General features: G+C 40.1%; 2 protein-coding genes across 2 annotated transcripts; both read right to left on the bottom strand.

The window, feature by feature from the left end:
* Window positions 1-2,068: 2,068 nt before the first annotated feature.
* On the bottom strand, window positions 2,069-3,022 carry LOC308353625 (olfactory receptor 7G1-like; the record flags this gene model as incomplete). The annotated part of the gene is made up of 1 exon (XM_080820579.1): window positions 2,069-3,022. The coding sequence occupies one exon, from the start codon at window positions 3,020-3,022 to the stop codon at window positions 2,069-2,071; it is 954 nt and encodes a 317-aa protein (XP_080676705.1).
* An 11,014-nt stretch (window positions 3,023-14,036) lies between these two features.
* Window positions 14,037-14,996, bottom strand: LOC308349649 (olfactory receptor 7G1-like; the record flags this gene model as incomplete). The annotated part of the gene is made up of 1 exon (XM_080814437.1): window positions 14,037-14,996. The coding sequence occupies exon 1, from the start codon at window positions 14,973-14,975 to the stop codon at window positions 14,037-14,039; it is 939 nt and encodes a 312-aa protein (XP_080670563.1). The 5' UTR covers window positions 14,976-14,996.
* Between the last annotated feature and the right edge of the window lie 903 nt (window positions 14,997-15,899).

Raw genomic sequence — 15,899 nt, 5'->3', positions numbered from 1 at the left:
TATCTAACAGAGTCCTTTAGGTTAAAATGAAAAGACACTAAATAGCAATTCAATTCTGTATGAAAAAAAAATCAAGATTTTGGATAAATGTGTGGGCAAATAAAAAAACAGCATTGTATTTTTGGCTTATAATTCTACTTTTTCTTTCCTACTGGTTTTAAAAACAAATGTAAAAATTGTTAAATCTATGCTATTGGAAACACTGTATAAAGATTTAATTTGTGATAGTAACAACATAAAGACAGAGCAATATAAGAGCAGAGGTTTTGTATGTTATTGAAATAAAAATGGTATGTATTCTAACTAGAGTTTTATAAACTTAGAATGTTAAATGTAATGCCCATGGTAACCATAAAGACAATTATCTGGATATATTCCAAAAAGACAATGAGAACAAAATCCAAAATGTTCACTACAAAAAATCAACAAGGCAGCAAGGAGGGCAGTAATGGAAGAAATAAAGAACAAAAAAGGTTTTAGACATAAATAAAATAAAATTTTCAATGGAAGAATTAAGTATCTCCTTATCAGTGAGTACTTTAAACCTAAGCAGATTAAACTCTCCAGTCAAAAGGTAGAGATTAGGGGCACCTGGGTGGCTCAGTGGGTTAAAGCCTCTGCCTTTGGCTCAGGTCATGATCCCATGATCACGGGTCCTGGAATTGAGCCCCGCATCGGGCTCTCTGCTCAGTGGGGAGCCTGCTTCTTCCTCTCTCTCTGCCTGCCTCTCTGCCTACTTGTGATCTCTGTCTGTCAAATAAATAAATAAAATCTTTTTTTTAAAAAGTCAGTAATCAAGACAATATAACAATTATAAACATACATACACCAAACAACAGAGCCTCAAAATACATGCAGCAAACATGACAGAAGTGAAGTAAGAAATACACGTTTCCCCCGTAATACTAAAGAGACGTCAATACATCATATTCAACAATGCTTAGTGCCCCTGGATAGATTGACAAGGAATAATGAACTTAGTATTATGCCTCTATCAGAAAGGATGAAAACCCAACTTTTGTATCAACATGGATGGGACTGGAAGGGATTATACTGAGTGAAATAAGTCAAGCAGAGAGAGTCTATTATCATATGGTTTCACTTACTTGTGGAACATAAAGAATAACATGGAGGACATGAGGATAAGGGAGTTGGGGGAAAATCAGAGGGGGAGATGAGGCATGAGAGACTATGGATTCTGAGAAACAAACTGAGGGTTCTGGAGGGGAGAGGGGTGGGGCAATGGGTGAACCTGGTGGTGGTATTAAGAGCATGTATTGCACGGAGCACTGGGTGTGGTGCATAAACAATGAATTCTGGAAACCTGAAAAGAAATTTTTAAAAAATCACTATGAGAAAGGACGAATACCCAACTTTTGTAGCAACATGGACAGGACTGGAAGAGATTATGCTGAGTGAAATAAGTCAAACAGAGAAAGTCAAGTATCATATGGTTTCACTTATTGGTGGAGCATAACAAATAATATAGAGGACAAGGGTAGATGGAGAGGAGAAGGGAGTTGAGGGAAATTGGAAGGGGAGGTGAACCATGAGAGACTATGGACTCTGAAAAACAACCTGAGGGTTTTGAAGGGGCGGGGTGGGAGGGTGGGGGAACCAGGTGGTGGGTATTAGGGAGGGCACAGATTGCATGGAGCACTGGGTGTGGTGAAAAAACAATGAATACTGTTACGCTGAAAATAAATAAAAAATTTTTAAAAAAATCACTATGTTGTATACCTGAAACTAATGTAACATTGTACGTCAAGTACAGTTCAATAAAAAAAAAAAATCCTGTGAAAAAAAAAATAACGAACTTGAAAAACAGTATAAACAAACAAAACCTAACAGATACATGTGAACACTCCATCCAACAACAGTAGAAAACGCACTCTTCTCCAGAACACATGGCACATTCCCCAGGATAGATCACCTGTTGGGCCACAGAGCAGGCTTCAGTAAATTTAAAAATATTGAAATCATTCAAAATGTCTTTTCTGATCACCATGGTGTGAAGCTAGAAATCGGTAACTGAAGGACAAATGGAAAATATACAAATATGTGGAAATCAAACAACACACTCCTGAAAAAAGAGTGATATCTTGCCCATGAGTTTCCTCAAGGCTCCCTTCATGTCCCTATTCCTCAAGCTGTAGATGAAGGGGTTCATCATTTGAGGGACCACAGAGTACATCACTGAGGCCACCGCAGTGTTTCTGGAAGAGTTAGTGAAAGCAGAACTAATGTACACCCCCAAACCTGTCCCATAAAATAAAGACACAACTGACAGGTGAGACCCACAGGTCGAAAAAGCTTTATACTTTCCACCTGTTGATGGCATTCTCAAAACAGAGGACACTATCTGAGTGTAAGAGAAAATGATTCCACACAGAGGAATACCACCAAATATACCAGTTGCGAAATATATCAGGATGTTATTGATGAGGGTATCAGAACATGCAAGCTGGATGACCTGAACAACTTCACAGAAGAAGAGAGGGATTTCAAGTTCTATGCAAAAGGTGAGTTGTAACACCATCAGACTGTGCACCAGGGCATCCACAATGTTAATGCAGAAGGAGAGTAGAACCAGCAGGCCACAGAGGCGGGAGTTCATAATGTCTGTGTACCTCAGTGGATAACAAATGGCCACATAGCGGTCATAGGCCATTACTGCAAGTAGAAAACTTTCTAAACTAGCAAAAACCAGGATAGAGTAGATCTGTGTGAGGCAGCCTGCATAAGTGATGCTCTGATTCTGTGCTTGGATGTTCACCAGCATCTTTGGGACGGTGGTTGTGCTTAAGCAGATGTCAGTAAAAGACAGGTTGGAGAGGAAGAAGTACATAGGGGTGTGGAGGTGGGAGTCAGAGACGACAGCCAGGATGATGAGCAGGTTTCCCAGGATGGTGACCAGGTATATGGACAGAAACAGAATGAAGAGAAAGGGCTTCAGTTCTGGGTCCTCTGTCACTTCCATAAGAAGGAATTCTGAAACCCCTGTTTTGTTTCTGAGTCCCATGTTGTTGATTAATCTGTCAGAGAAGGTGGAGTGACAGCACAATCAAATGTGTGTTTTCTGACCAGCAGGAGAAGCATCACCAGAGACAAACAGTGTCTTGGGATGGGATCGAGACTAGAAGAGAGGGATAAGAAGTAGGTGCCTTTTATATGCGTGTTATTCTTTTCCTTTAACAAAAACCTGAAGCAGATACAGCAAAGTGCCATCCATTAATTCCCACAGGGTTAACAGCTGGGCATTTTTTAAATATTGACTGTATCATTTTGATTATTTGAAACATTTGGTAATTTTATAAAGAGAAACAGACTGGGGAGGCAGTGGATGATTCTGTCTGGATCCCCAGAGACCTCAGAGGCAAGCAACTGAGATAATATGTAAGTATGTCAAGAACCAAGAATGGGAAGATAAAGTGAACTTTACCAAACATTTCCTGCCCTCTCACCTCCACAAAATTGTAAGTAAACATCAGAGACTTGTCTAATAGTCATCTTATTTAAAAAAAAAAAAACAGATTTCCACTCATTAAGAAATGGCCCTGGCCATACTAGAGAGTGAGTACATTAGTAAATGGAGGTACTTGAAATTGGTGCAAAGTAGAAGATGTGAAGAGGATGACAGACAGGCAGGTGGACCCTGGACGACTTGGTTCTAATCATCTGGTACATGTACTCTCGTCATGACTTCCCCTGGATGAACCTGTAGTAAAACACCTGCACTCATTTCCAAATATCCATGTAGGTTACCTGGCTGGCATCACAGTGGAATGATGATTGACATTTCCCCTGACTGCGCCATCTGGGAGATTTCTACTCAGAAAAGGCAGAGGGACTGAATGAGACCTAGGCTCCTGAACAAAAAGGATCTTCTATGGGAGGAGGTCCAATTATGCTGCTACTTTTCATGGGAAAGATTACTGAAATAAGTGGTCACAGGCAGACTGCAGTCTCTGTGTCCCTAGAGATTCAATTTCCAAAGCTCCTCATTAGTCAAACAATTTCATTGTCACTGAGATCCCAGGTAAGTGCAAATCCTTCAAGACCAAGAATCTGTGAATCCCAGAGCCAGGATGTACTTTTCTCCACCTGTCTCTACTCATCTCCATTTCAAATTCTTGGAAATGTGGACACACCATCCTTCTCTAATTGGATAAGAGCCTTCTTTCCTTAGTTATGGACAAAGATATTGCTAACTAATCAATGACATCAGGAATTTTGATACCTATTGGGGGTGTGAGAATACACTGTGCATGTTTATATATATTATGTATACTTTAATATATCTTATATGTATTGTTAGATTATATATATTATATAAATATTTTAAAACATAGCTACAAAAAAATAACAGCATAGCTACATTATTATAAAAATGCAAACACTCTAGGGGCACCTGGGTGGCTCAGTTGGTTAAGCAACTGCCTTTGGCTCAGGTCATGATCCCGGAGTCCCAGAATCAAGTCCCACATCGGGCTCCCGCTCTATGGGGAGTCTGCTTCTCCTCTCTCATGCTCTCTTTCACTGTCACTCTCTCTCAAATAAATAAGTAAATAAATCTTTTTAAAAAATGCAAACACTCTAAGGTTTATCTCTCTGAAAAAAAAAAAGTTTATCTCTCTGAGTCTTTAAATGTTTCCTAAACATTAATCTTAACTGTGTATACACAGAGCATATACAATACATTTTACACAATAGATTCTAATCTGTTCTCTGTGACAGTTCTCTGATGAACTCAAACCTGCTACTCCCATTTTAGGTTTTCATAGTCACATATTTTTTTCTTCTTCAAGTTTTTATTTAAATTCCAGTCAGTTGGGGCACCTGGGTGGCTCAGTCAACTTAAGTATCTGCCTTCGGCTAAGGTAATAATCTCAAGGTCCTGGGATCCAGCCTCCGTAGGGTCCCTGTTCAGCGTGGAGTCTGCATCTCTCTCCCCCTCCCCGTGCTCTTGCTCTCTCTTTCTCCTGCTCTCTCTCAAATAAATAAATACATAAATAAATAAAATCTTCTTTTAAAAAAAAATTCCACTCAGTTAACACACAGTGCAATATTGGTTTCAGGAGTAGAATTCAGTGATTCATCACTTACATAGAACACCAAGTGCTCATCACAAGTGCCCTCCTTAATACCTACCACCCATCTAGCCCATCTTCCACCCAACTCCCTCCATCAACCCCTGGTTTGTTCTCTGTAGTTAAGAGTTGCTTATCGTTTGTTTACTGATCTCTCTCTTTCCCCCCTCCCATATGTTCACCTGCTTTGTTTCTTAAATTCCACATGAGTGAAATCATATGGTATTTGTCTTTCTCTGACTGACTTATTTCACTTAGCATAAAACTAGCTCCATCCACACTGTTGCAAATGGCAAAATTTCATTCTTTTTGGTGGCTGAGTACACACACACTCACACACACAAACACACACAATCTTCTTTATCCACTCATCAGTAGATAGACACGAGCTCTTTCCATAGTTTGTCTATTATGATAATGCTGCTATAAACATCAGGGTGCATGTGCCCCTTCAAATCAGTATTTTTGTATTCTTTGGGTAAATACCTAGTAGTGAAATTGCTGGATTGTAAGGTAGTTCTATTTTTAACTTTTTGAGGAACCTCCATGCTTTTTCTGGGTAGCTGTACCAGTCTGCATTCCCCCCAACAGTGTAAGAGGGTTCCCCTTTCTCCACATCCTCACCAGCACTTGTTGTTTCCTATGTTGTTGATTTTAGCCATTCTGACTGGTGTGCACAGTCATATTTTCTAATTTTGTCACAAGTCTCAAGGTACAGTATTCCTTACTTTAGGGGATTGAGGATTGAAACTTTAACATAAAGATAAACATAAAATTTGCCATCTTAACCATTTTTAAATGTGTGGTTCATTAATGTTAAGTATTTCTCACTGCTGTGCAACCAATCTCCAAAAGTCTTTATCTGGTACAAATAAAATTCTATGTCATTTCTTCGTGTGTGTGTGTGTGTAGCATGGAACTTCCTTTTTTTTTTTTTTTTTTCCTATTGTGTTATGTTAGTCACCATAAAATACGTCCCTGCATCTATGTCATTTCAATAAGACCAAATCCCCTGCCTCCTCCAGCCCCTAGTAACTACCATTCCATTTTTGGCTTTGTAATTTTGACTCCTCTAGAGACCTCATGTAGAACCATACAGTTTCATTTTGTGACTGGCTCATTTTACTTTGCTTCATGCCCGTAACATTCACCCATGTAGTTTCATGGGTCAGGATTTCCTCCCTTTTTAAAGAATCATATTCCATTGTGTATATATACCATATTTTATCAAGTGTTCACCATTGCAGACCCCAGCAGTCTGCTCCACAGATGACCCCAGAAGCTTTCTTCACTGAGGAAACATAAGAGCTACAGACCCCCTGCAGTTTTCATCACCAAGAGTTCTGCAGGGTTTCACATTCAAAGACCAACAGCTTGAGTCCCATTCCCACTACACAGATGCCCTGGTCCTGGAAGTCAGCATGGCCACCAAGCACACACTCACAGCTGGTCCTGGCCCCCACAGCTACACATATGCTTGCTGCCAGCCCCATTTCCTGTCCCTGGTCTCCACCCCCATGCAAACCCATGGCTATCTCTGTCATGATGCAAATGCATACATTCAGCCCCAGCAGCCACAGCTGTGCATACACAGGCAGAAAACCTCAACCCTTATCACTGGCCTCTACCACCATGCACACACATCCATAGCTGACCCCTGCCACTCCCCTGACCCTCACTACCATTCAAGTACTTACAGTTTTCTGTGCCACCATGTAGGAAACTACAGCTACCACCCACAGTAGGGTGTTTGCACACTGCTAACCCTGACCTTTCCTGGACCCTGATCATTGATTCTGGAGGTGCTGCAAGAGAAAAGAAGCTCATCAAACATGAGGGAAATCCCATAAGGTAATCAGCAGATTTCTCAACAAAAACCTTGAAGGCCAGGAGAGAATGAGAATGAGATTTTATATGTAAAATATTGAAAGAAAAACCCTGCTAACAAAGAATACATTCCCCCAAAAAAAAAAAAAAAAAACATTACCCAGCAAAGCTGTGACAGATAAAGATATTCACAGAAAAACAAAAGCTGAAGGAGTTCATCACCACTAGACCAGCCTTAAAAAAAATTCTAAGTGAATTTTTCAAGTTGAAATAAATGATGTGGGGGCACCTGGGTGGCTAAGGCAGTTAAGTGTCTGTCTTCGGTTCAGGTCATGATCCCAGGATCCTAGGATTAAACCCCACATTCAGCTGCCTGTTCAGTGGGAAGCTTGCTTATCCTTCTCCCTCTGCCACTACCCCCACTTGTGCTCTCTGGCTCTCTCTATCTCTCTGTCAAATAAATAAAATCTTTTTTAAAAATAAAATAAAATAAAGCAAAAATAAATAAATTATATCAATTAGTAACGTGAAAACATATTAAAGTATAAAACTCAGTGGTAAAGGTAGTCAAATGCAGAAAAGTCTAATATTTTAATGGTTATAACTCTAGGGTAATGTCTAAAAGACAAAATTGTTGGGGCGCCTGGGTGGCTCAGTGGGTTAAGCTGCTGCCTTCGGCTCAGGTCATGATCTCAGGGTCCTGGGATCGAGCCCCACCTTGGGCTCTCTGCTCAGCAGGGAGCTTGCTCCCCTCTCTCTCTCTCTCTGCCTGCCTCTCTGCCTACTTGTAATCTCTCTCTGTCAGATAAATAAATAAAATCTTTAAAGAAAAAGAAAAGAAAAGAAAAAATTATTAAATATAACTATACTGCATTCATTTTAAAAATATACAATACAGCCTATGTTCACCTCTAGGATTCTGATGGATTCCTGTCTCACACAGCAACTTCTTTCAAGATATGTCTCCAAAGGCAAAGGAAACAAAAGCGAAAATGAACTTTTGGGACTTCATCGAGATCAAAAGCTTCTGCATGGCAAAGGAAACAGTCAACAGAACAAAGAGGCAACCCATGGAATGGGAGAAGATATTTGCAAATGACAGCACAGACAAAATGTTGATATCCAGGATCTATAAAGAACTCAAATTTAACACACACAAAACAGATAATCATATTAAAAAATGGGCAGAAGACATGAACAGACACTTCTCCAATGAAGACATACAAATGGCTATCAGACACATGAAAAAATGTTCATCATCACTAGCCATCAGGGAGATTCAAATCAAAACCACATTGAGATACCACCTTACACCAGTTAGAATGGCCAAAATTAGCAAGACAGGAAACAACGTGTGTTGGAGAGGATGTGGAGAAAGGGGAACCCTCTTCCACTGTTGGTGGGAATGCAAACTGGTGCAGCCACTTTGGAGAACAGTGTGGAGATTCCTCAGGAAATTAAAAACAGAGCTTCCCTATGACCCTGCAATTGCACTACTGGGTATTTACCCCAAAGATACAGATGGAGTGAAAAGAAGGGCCATCTGTACCCCAATGCTTATAGCAGCAATGGCCACGGTCGCCAAACTGTGGCAAGAACCAAGATGCCCTTCAACGGATGAATGGATAAGGAAGATGTGGTCCATATACATACACTATGGAGTATTATGCCTCCATCAGAAAGGACGAATACCCAACTTTTGTAGCAACATGGGCAGGACTGGAAGAGATTATGCTGAGTGAAATAAGTCAAACAGAGAGAGTCAAGTATCATATGGTTTCACTTATTTGTGGAGCATAACAAATAACATGGAGGACAAGGGTAGATGGAGAGGAGAAGGGAGTTGAGGGAAATTGGAAGGGGAGGTGAACCATGAGAGACTATGGACTCTGAAAAACAACCTGAGGGTTTTGAAGGGGCGGGGGGTGGGAGGGTGGGGGAACCAGGTGGTGGGTATTAGGGAGGGCACAGATTGCATGGAGCACTGGGTGTAGTGAAAAAACAATGAATACTGTTACACTGAAAATAAATAAAAAATTTAATTTAAAAAAAAAGAGAATTAGACAAATATTCAACAAAAAAAAATCAGTTCTGGGAGAGCTCTGGAGTCCACTTAAGAAATGTTACCAACACAGTGGAAAAAACCTGAGAACAATCACAGAAGAAGAAAAGGAAGACAGCTTTATTTTGCCTGCACTACCCTATCCCTCTAGTTGGCATCGTTGTGCACCAAGAGGAACTTCAGCTAGGAAGAGTCCCCTTACCAAGAAAGAAAGAGTGGGTTGAGCTATCAGTTTCCAGGCATTTAAGCGCATCACACACCACTTCCCTTCACCCTACCCAGACTAGCAAAGGTGAGACATAATGAGAAGGCAAGGATCAAGGAAGAAAAGCAGTGGATACTAATACCAGGACTGATCTCGATTCACAGGGACCTGCAACACATAAAAACCTAGCAGATTTTGTTACAGAAAAAAAAACAAAGTCCAACACAGCCACTGATTACTCCCTGCACTCCCTTTCACCCCACAGATATACATGTTTAGTAACAACATCCACCTGAGTTCCTCACCACCCCTTCCCCTCTACTCTGAGCCCAGAACATGTGACAGCAGCCAGCTCAGGCCTCTGAAGCTGTAAATGCAAGTCACCACCCTAAACCCCCTCACTGGCTTCCCAGCACTATGTGCTCACTTGGAGATATCCCTCCAGCAGTGCATTGCAGGCCATCAGCTGACACTGATCACCAACCTCCATGGCAGTGTGCATGCCTGGGGCAGATGGTACAGCAAAGGACGAGCTCACCAAAAGCCAGGGCTCCCATAGCTGCTTGTGGATATGCATCAGGCCTTGTCTTCTGTCACTGGCCTACACCACTGAACTCATCTGTAGCCAACCCCTCCAGCTATGCACCTCCATGCTCCCAGACCAACCCCCATTACTGGGCCCCGCTCCAATATATAAAAATCATAAACATACATGCACCCAACATCACAGCACCTAAATATGTTAAGCAAATACTAACAGACTAAAGGAAAAATAGGCAGTACAATAATAGTAGGGGACTCCAATGCCCCCACTTTCAACAATGAATAAGTCATCCAGAGAGAAAATCAGCAAGGAAATAAACTTGAACCACACATCAGGCCAAATGCACCTATCAGACATATACAGAACGTTCAACTGACAGCCTCAGAAAACATATTCTTCTCAACTGCACATGGAACTTTCTCCAGGATAGATCATATGATAGGTTCCCAAAGAGTCTTGGCAGATTTATAAAGATTGAGATCATACCAAGTATGTTTCCAACCACAATGCTATGAAACTAGAAATTGGTTAATATAAGAAAAGCTGGAAAACTCACAAATATGTGGAAATTAAACAACACAGTCCTGAACAACCAATGAGTCAAAGAAGAAATCAAAAGAGAAGTAAAAAATACCTTGAAACAAACAAACAAAAAAATGAAAGCACAATGTATCAAAAACTACAGGATGCTACAAAAACAGTTCTAAGGGTGGGGTGTCTGGGTCTGGGGGTTGGGTATCTGCCTTCATCTCAGGCCCTGATCCTGGAATCCTGAGAACAAGCCCCACATTGGGCTCTCTGCTTGGCTAGAAATTTTCTTCTCCCTTTCACTCTCCCTCTGTGCTTTCCTTTTCTCTCTCTCTCTCCCTCTCCCTATCTCTATCTCTCACAAATAAATAAAATCTTTTAAAAAACAGGTCTAACAGAAATATTTAGAATAATGTAAGTCTGCATTAAGGAAAAAAAAATCTCAAAAAAGAACAAACTGAGGTCATACTTAGGAGAAGGAGGTAAACATAAAGAGCAGAGATAAATGAAATAGAGACCAGAAAACTGTATAAAGATTTATTTATTTGAGTCAGAGAAACAGCAAGTGAGGGGAAGGGGAGGGGGAGAGAATCTTCAAGCAGATTCCCCACTGAGTGCAGACCTCAACTCAGGGCCCCATCTCACAGCCCATGAGATCATGACCTGAGCTGAAACCAAGAGTTGGACACTTAACCCAAGGCTCAATCTCATAATTGAGATCATGACATTAGCTGAAACCAAGAGTCCAGTGCTTAACCAACTGAGCCACCCAGGCACCCCATGAAAACTATATATAAATACAACAACAACAACAACAAAACTAAGAGCTGGGTATTTTTTTAACTTTATTTTATTTTTTCAGTGTTCCAAGATTCATTGTAAGAACTGTTTTTTTTAATAATAAACAAAATTGATAAAACTTAGCTATATCAAGAAAAAAGAGAGAGAGAAGACTCAAATAAAATCTGAAGGGAAAGAGGAAACATTACAACTGATACCACAGAAATACAAAAGATCGTAAGAGGCTTCTATGAACAATTATATGTCAATAAGCTGGATAATCTAGAAAAAATAGATAACCTAGAAGACTCCTAAAAACATAAAGGAAACCAAGACTGAATCATGAAAAAAAAATAATTTGAAGAGACCAATAATGAGGAAGGAAACTGAATCTGTAATCAAAAACCTCCCAACACAAAAAAGCTCATGATGACATGGTTTCACTGGTTATTCCTACCAAACATTTAAGGAAGAATTTACACCAGTATTTCTCAAATTCTTCCAAAAATTTTTAAAGATGGAAACATTTCCTAAATCATCTCATGAAGCCAGCATTACCCTGACACCAAATCCATATAAATACATCACAATAAAATTATAAAGCAATATCCCTAATAAAGAGATGTAAAAATCATCAAAAAATATCAACAAACTGAATCTAACACCAAATTAAAAGGATAATTTACCATAACCAAAGATATTTATCCAAGAACTCAAGGGTGGTTCAACGTACAAAACTAGATCAAGGAAATACATCACATCAATAAACAAAAGGACAAAAAACTCAATTTGATGAAGAAAATGATTTTCTAAAATCTAAAACCCATTTATGATAATTTTTTAAAAACTCAGAAAACGAGGAATAGTGCAATAATTCCTCTATATGTTAAATGGTTTTTATGAAAAACCCATAGCTAAGACCACACCTGACATTGAAAGACTGAAAACTTTCTCCCTAACATCAGGGACAAGACAGGGAAGCTGACCTCACCATTGCTGGTCACCATGGAACTGGAAGTTCTAGCCAGAGCTACTAGTCAAGAAAACCAAATAAAAGTCATTTAGATTGGAATGGAGGAAGTAAAACTACCTCTATTCACAGGGACCTGATCCTATATATAGTAAACTCCAAAGAGTTCACAGGAAAGATACTGAGCAAAGAACTGTTGTAGGATATGTGATCAACACACCAATATCAGTTGTGTTTTTACACATCTGAAAGGAGCAACTGAAAGGAATATAAGAAGTTATTCTGGGGGCACCTTGGTGGCTCAGTGGGTTAAGCCTCTGCCTTCAGCTCAGGTCATGATCTCAGGGTCCTGGGGTAGAGCCCCACATTGGTCTCTCTGCTCAGCAGGGAGCCTGCTTCTGAACCTCTCTCTCTCTCTCTGCCTGCCTCTCTGCCTACTTGTGATCTCTGTCCAATAAATAAATAAAATCTTTTTTAAAAAGTTATTCTGTTTAAAATAGCATCTAAAACAATGAAACACCTAGAAGTAAGTTTAACCAAGGAGTTAAGAGACTTGTACAATGAAAATTAAGCACATGTCTGAAATAAATTGAAGAAAACCTAAATAAATGGATCTGGGTTTGGTATTAATGGGTAGAAAGATTTCATTTTTAAGATGACAATCAATACAGGGGCGCCTGGGTGGCTCAGTGGGTTATAGCCTCTGCCTTCAGCTCAGGTCATGATTCCAGGGTCCTGGGATCGAGCCCCGCATTGGGCTCTCTGCTCAGTGGGGAGCCTGCTTCTCCGTCTCTCTCTCTCTGCCTACTTGTGATCTCTGTCTGTCAAATAAATAAATAAAATCTTTAAAAAAAATGTTCTATCTTTTAAAAAAAGTTCCATCTCATTAGTAGTTAAGGAAATGCACATTAAAACCATAATGAAGTATATGTAACCTCACCCATGAGACTGGTAATCAAAGTATTGGTGAGAACTTGAAGCAAGAGGAACACATATACTGTGGATCAGAATGTAAATTGTTATAACCACTTTGGAACACAAAATTATTGTTAAAACACACCATGATTCAAAAAATAAAATAAGCAGCTAAGACTTCATCAAATAAAAAGCTTCTGCACAGGGAAGGAAACCATCAAAACTAAAAGGCAACCTCTGGAATGAGAGAAGATATTTGCAAATGACACACATGATAAAGGGTTAATATCCAAAATCTATAAAGAACTTATAAAACTCAACACTCCAAAAATGAAATCCAATTAAAAAATGGTCAGAAGACATGAACAGACCTTTTCCCAAAGAAGACATATAGATGGCCACAGATACATGAAAAGATGTTCACCATCACCAATCATCAGGGAAATTACAAATATATTTATTGTGTTGGCATTTTACAATCAAGATTATTTTCTCTTAGTAGATATGACGGCTTTCTCACCGATCAGAATCAAAGGTCTAATGACCATCTCAAACCAATGAGATAATCACACTATAGCAGTTTTGCAGATTGTAAAACTGAGTATAGTTAATGCTGATGTTGCCCTGCACTGACATAGTTTACCAGTGACAGGTCTCAGGAATTACGGGAGTAAGAAAGAACAGTTCCCCCTACATACACACCATGTCACATACTTGGCTTGTCTCTAGAGTGCAATTCGCATGGCAGATCAGGCATATCAGGCAGACTCAAGTCTCTGCTATAACCACAGACTTATTTGATCCTTTCCTGACCTATCCAACTTTTCCCACTTCTCTTCTGACATTTCGGTATCTGTATAACCCTTGCCTTGGGACGGCTTGTGAAGACCCCACCAAAAATACCAGGCTTAGGAATCAGAACTCATTTTCAAAACATCACAGAGCTATTCAAAGAACAAATCAAGTTTCAACCCAAAGTTAAGATGAACTTACTCATTAAGTTCTCTAGTCATTCTAGAAGAACTTGGTGATGCAAGAATCAGACATTCTGGCTCACCCAATATTTCTGTCACTTTGATTCATTCTAGAAACCCCAGTCCATTCAGACAACACAGTCACAGAACAAAAGGTGTTCTATTTATGAGTTTCCTCAAGGCTCCCTTCATGTCCCTGTTCCTCAGGCTGTAGATGAAGGGGTTCATCATTTGAGGGACAACAGTGTACATCACTGAAACCACTGCAGTGTTTCTGGAAGAGTTAGTAAGAGCAGAACTAATGTACACCCCCAAACCTGTCCCATAGAACAAAGATACAACTGACAGGTGAGACCCACAGGTCGAAAAAGCTTTATACTTTCCACCTGCTGATGGCATTCTCAAAACAGAGGACGCTATCTGAGTGTAAGAGAAAATGATTCCACACAGAGGAATACCACCAAATATGCTAGTTGCAAAATATATCAGGATGTTATTGATGAGGGTGTCAGAACATGCAAGCTTGATGACCTGAACAACTTCACAGAAGAAGAGAGGGATTTCGAGGTCTGTGCAGAAGGTCAGTTGCAACACCATCAGGCTGTGCATCAGGGCATCCATAACAATAATGAACAGGGGGAGTAAAACCAGCAGGCCACAGAGGCGGGAGTTCATAATGACTGTGTACCTCAGTGGATGACAAATGGCCACATAGCGGTCATAGGCCATTACTGCAAGAAGACTACTTTCTAAACTTGCAAAAACCAGGATAAAGCAGATCTGGGTGAGGCAGCCAGTGTAACTGATGCGCTGATTCTGTGCTTGGATGTTCACCAGCATCTTTGGGATCGTGGTTGTGCTTAAGCAGATGTCATTAATAGACAGATTAGAAAGGAAGAAGTACATGGGGGTGTGGAGGTGGGAGTCAGAGCTGACAGCCAGGATGATGAGCAGGTTTCCCAGGACGGTGACCAGGTACATGGACAGGAACAGGATGAGTAGGGGGAACTGCAGTTCTGGATCCTCTGCCACTCTCATGAGAAGGAAATCTGAAACACGTGTATCATTTCTGGGTTCCATGTTGTTGATGAATCTGATGGGAAAGATGAAGTCAGTCAAATGTGTGTTTCCTAGAGTAAGAGGAGAAGCATCACTAGAGGCAAAAACCATCTTGGGATGGGATGGAGACTAATAGGGAGGAATAAGAGATGGTGCCTTCTGTGTGTCTATTATTCTGTTTCTTTAAGAATAATAAACACCTGGGATGCCTACATGGCTCAGTTAAGTGTCTCCCTTCACTCAGGTCATGCTGGAGTCAGAGTCCCACATCAGGCTCCTTGCCCAGCAGGTGGCCTGCTTCTCCCTCTGTCTGCCTCTCTCCCTGCTGTGCTCTCTCTCTCTCTCTGACAAATAAAATAAATAAAAACCTTTAAAAAAATCATAATAACCCGAAGCTGATATTGCAGAGAATCAACCATTGTTAAGTCTGAAGAGGGTTAACAGATAGTCATTTTTAAAAATTACATTGTTTATGATGCTCTGTTTATTTAAAACATTCAGTAATTTTAGGGGTACCTGGGTGGCTCAGTCAGTTAAGCATCTCACTTTAGCTCAGGTCATAATCTGAGTCCTGGGATTGAACCCAATGTCAGGCTTTTCTCTCTCCCTCTCCCTCTCCCTCTGCTCATGCTCAGGCTCTCTCTCTCTCTCTCTCAAATGAATAAAATCTTTTTTAAAAAGATAAAAAATAAACTGATATGCAGAATGTGAACAACTTATAATGCTTAATATCTTTATCAGACTTAGTTGTTATGTGGGTTTGTTCCACTCTAAGAAAATTCATCAATTAGTGTACCTTTCTTTGTGTATGTTACACTTCAATAATAATGTTTAAACTTCATTTTTTAAAGATTTTATTCATTTATTTGAGAGAGAGAGCATAAGCACAGGGAGCAGCAGAGGGAGACAGAAGCAGGCTCTCCACTGAGCAAGGAGCCAGATGCA

The sequence above is a fragment of the Martes martes genome (assembly GCF_963455335.1).
Source record: "Martes martes genome assembly, chromosome: 1".
Classification (NCBI taxonomy): domain Eukaryota; kingdom Metazoa; phylum Chordata; class Mammalia; order Carnivora; family Mustelidae; genus Martes; species Martes martes.
This window is presented reverse-complemented; position numbering and strand designations above follow the sequence as displayed.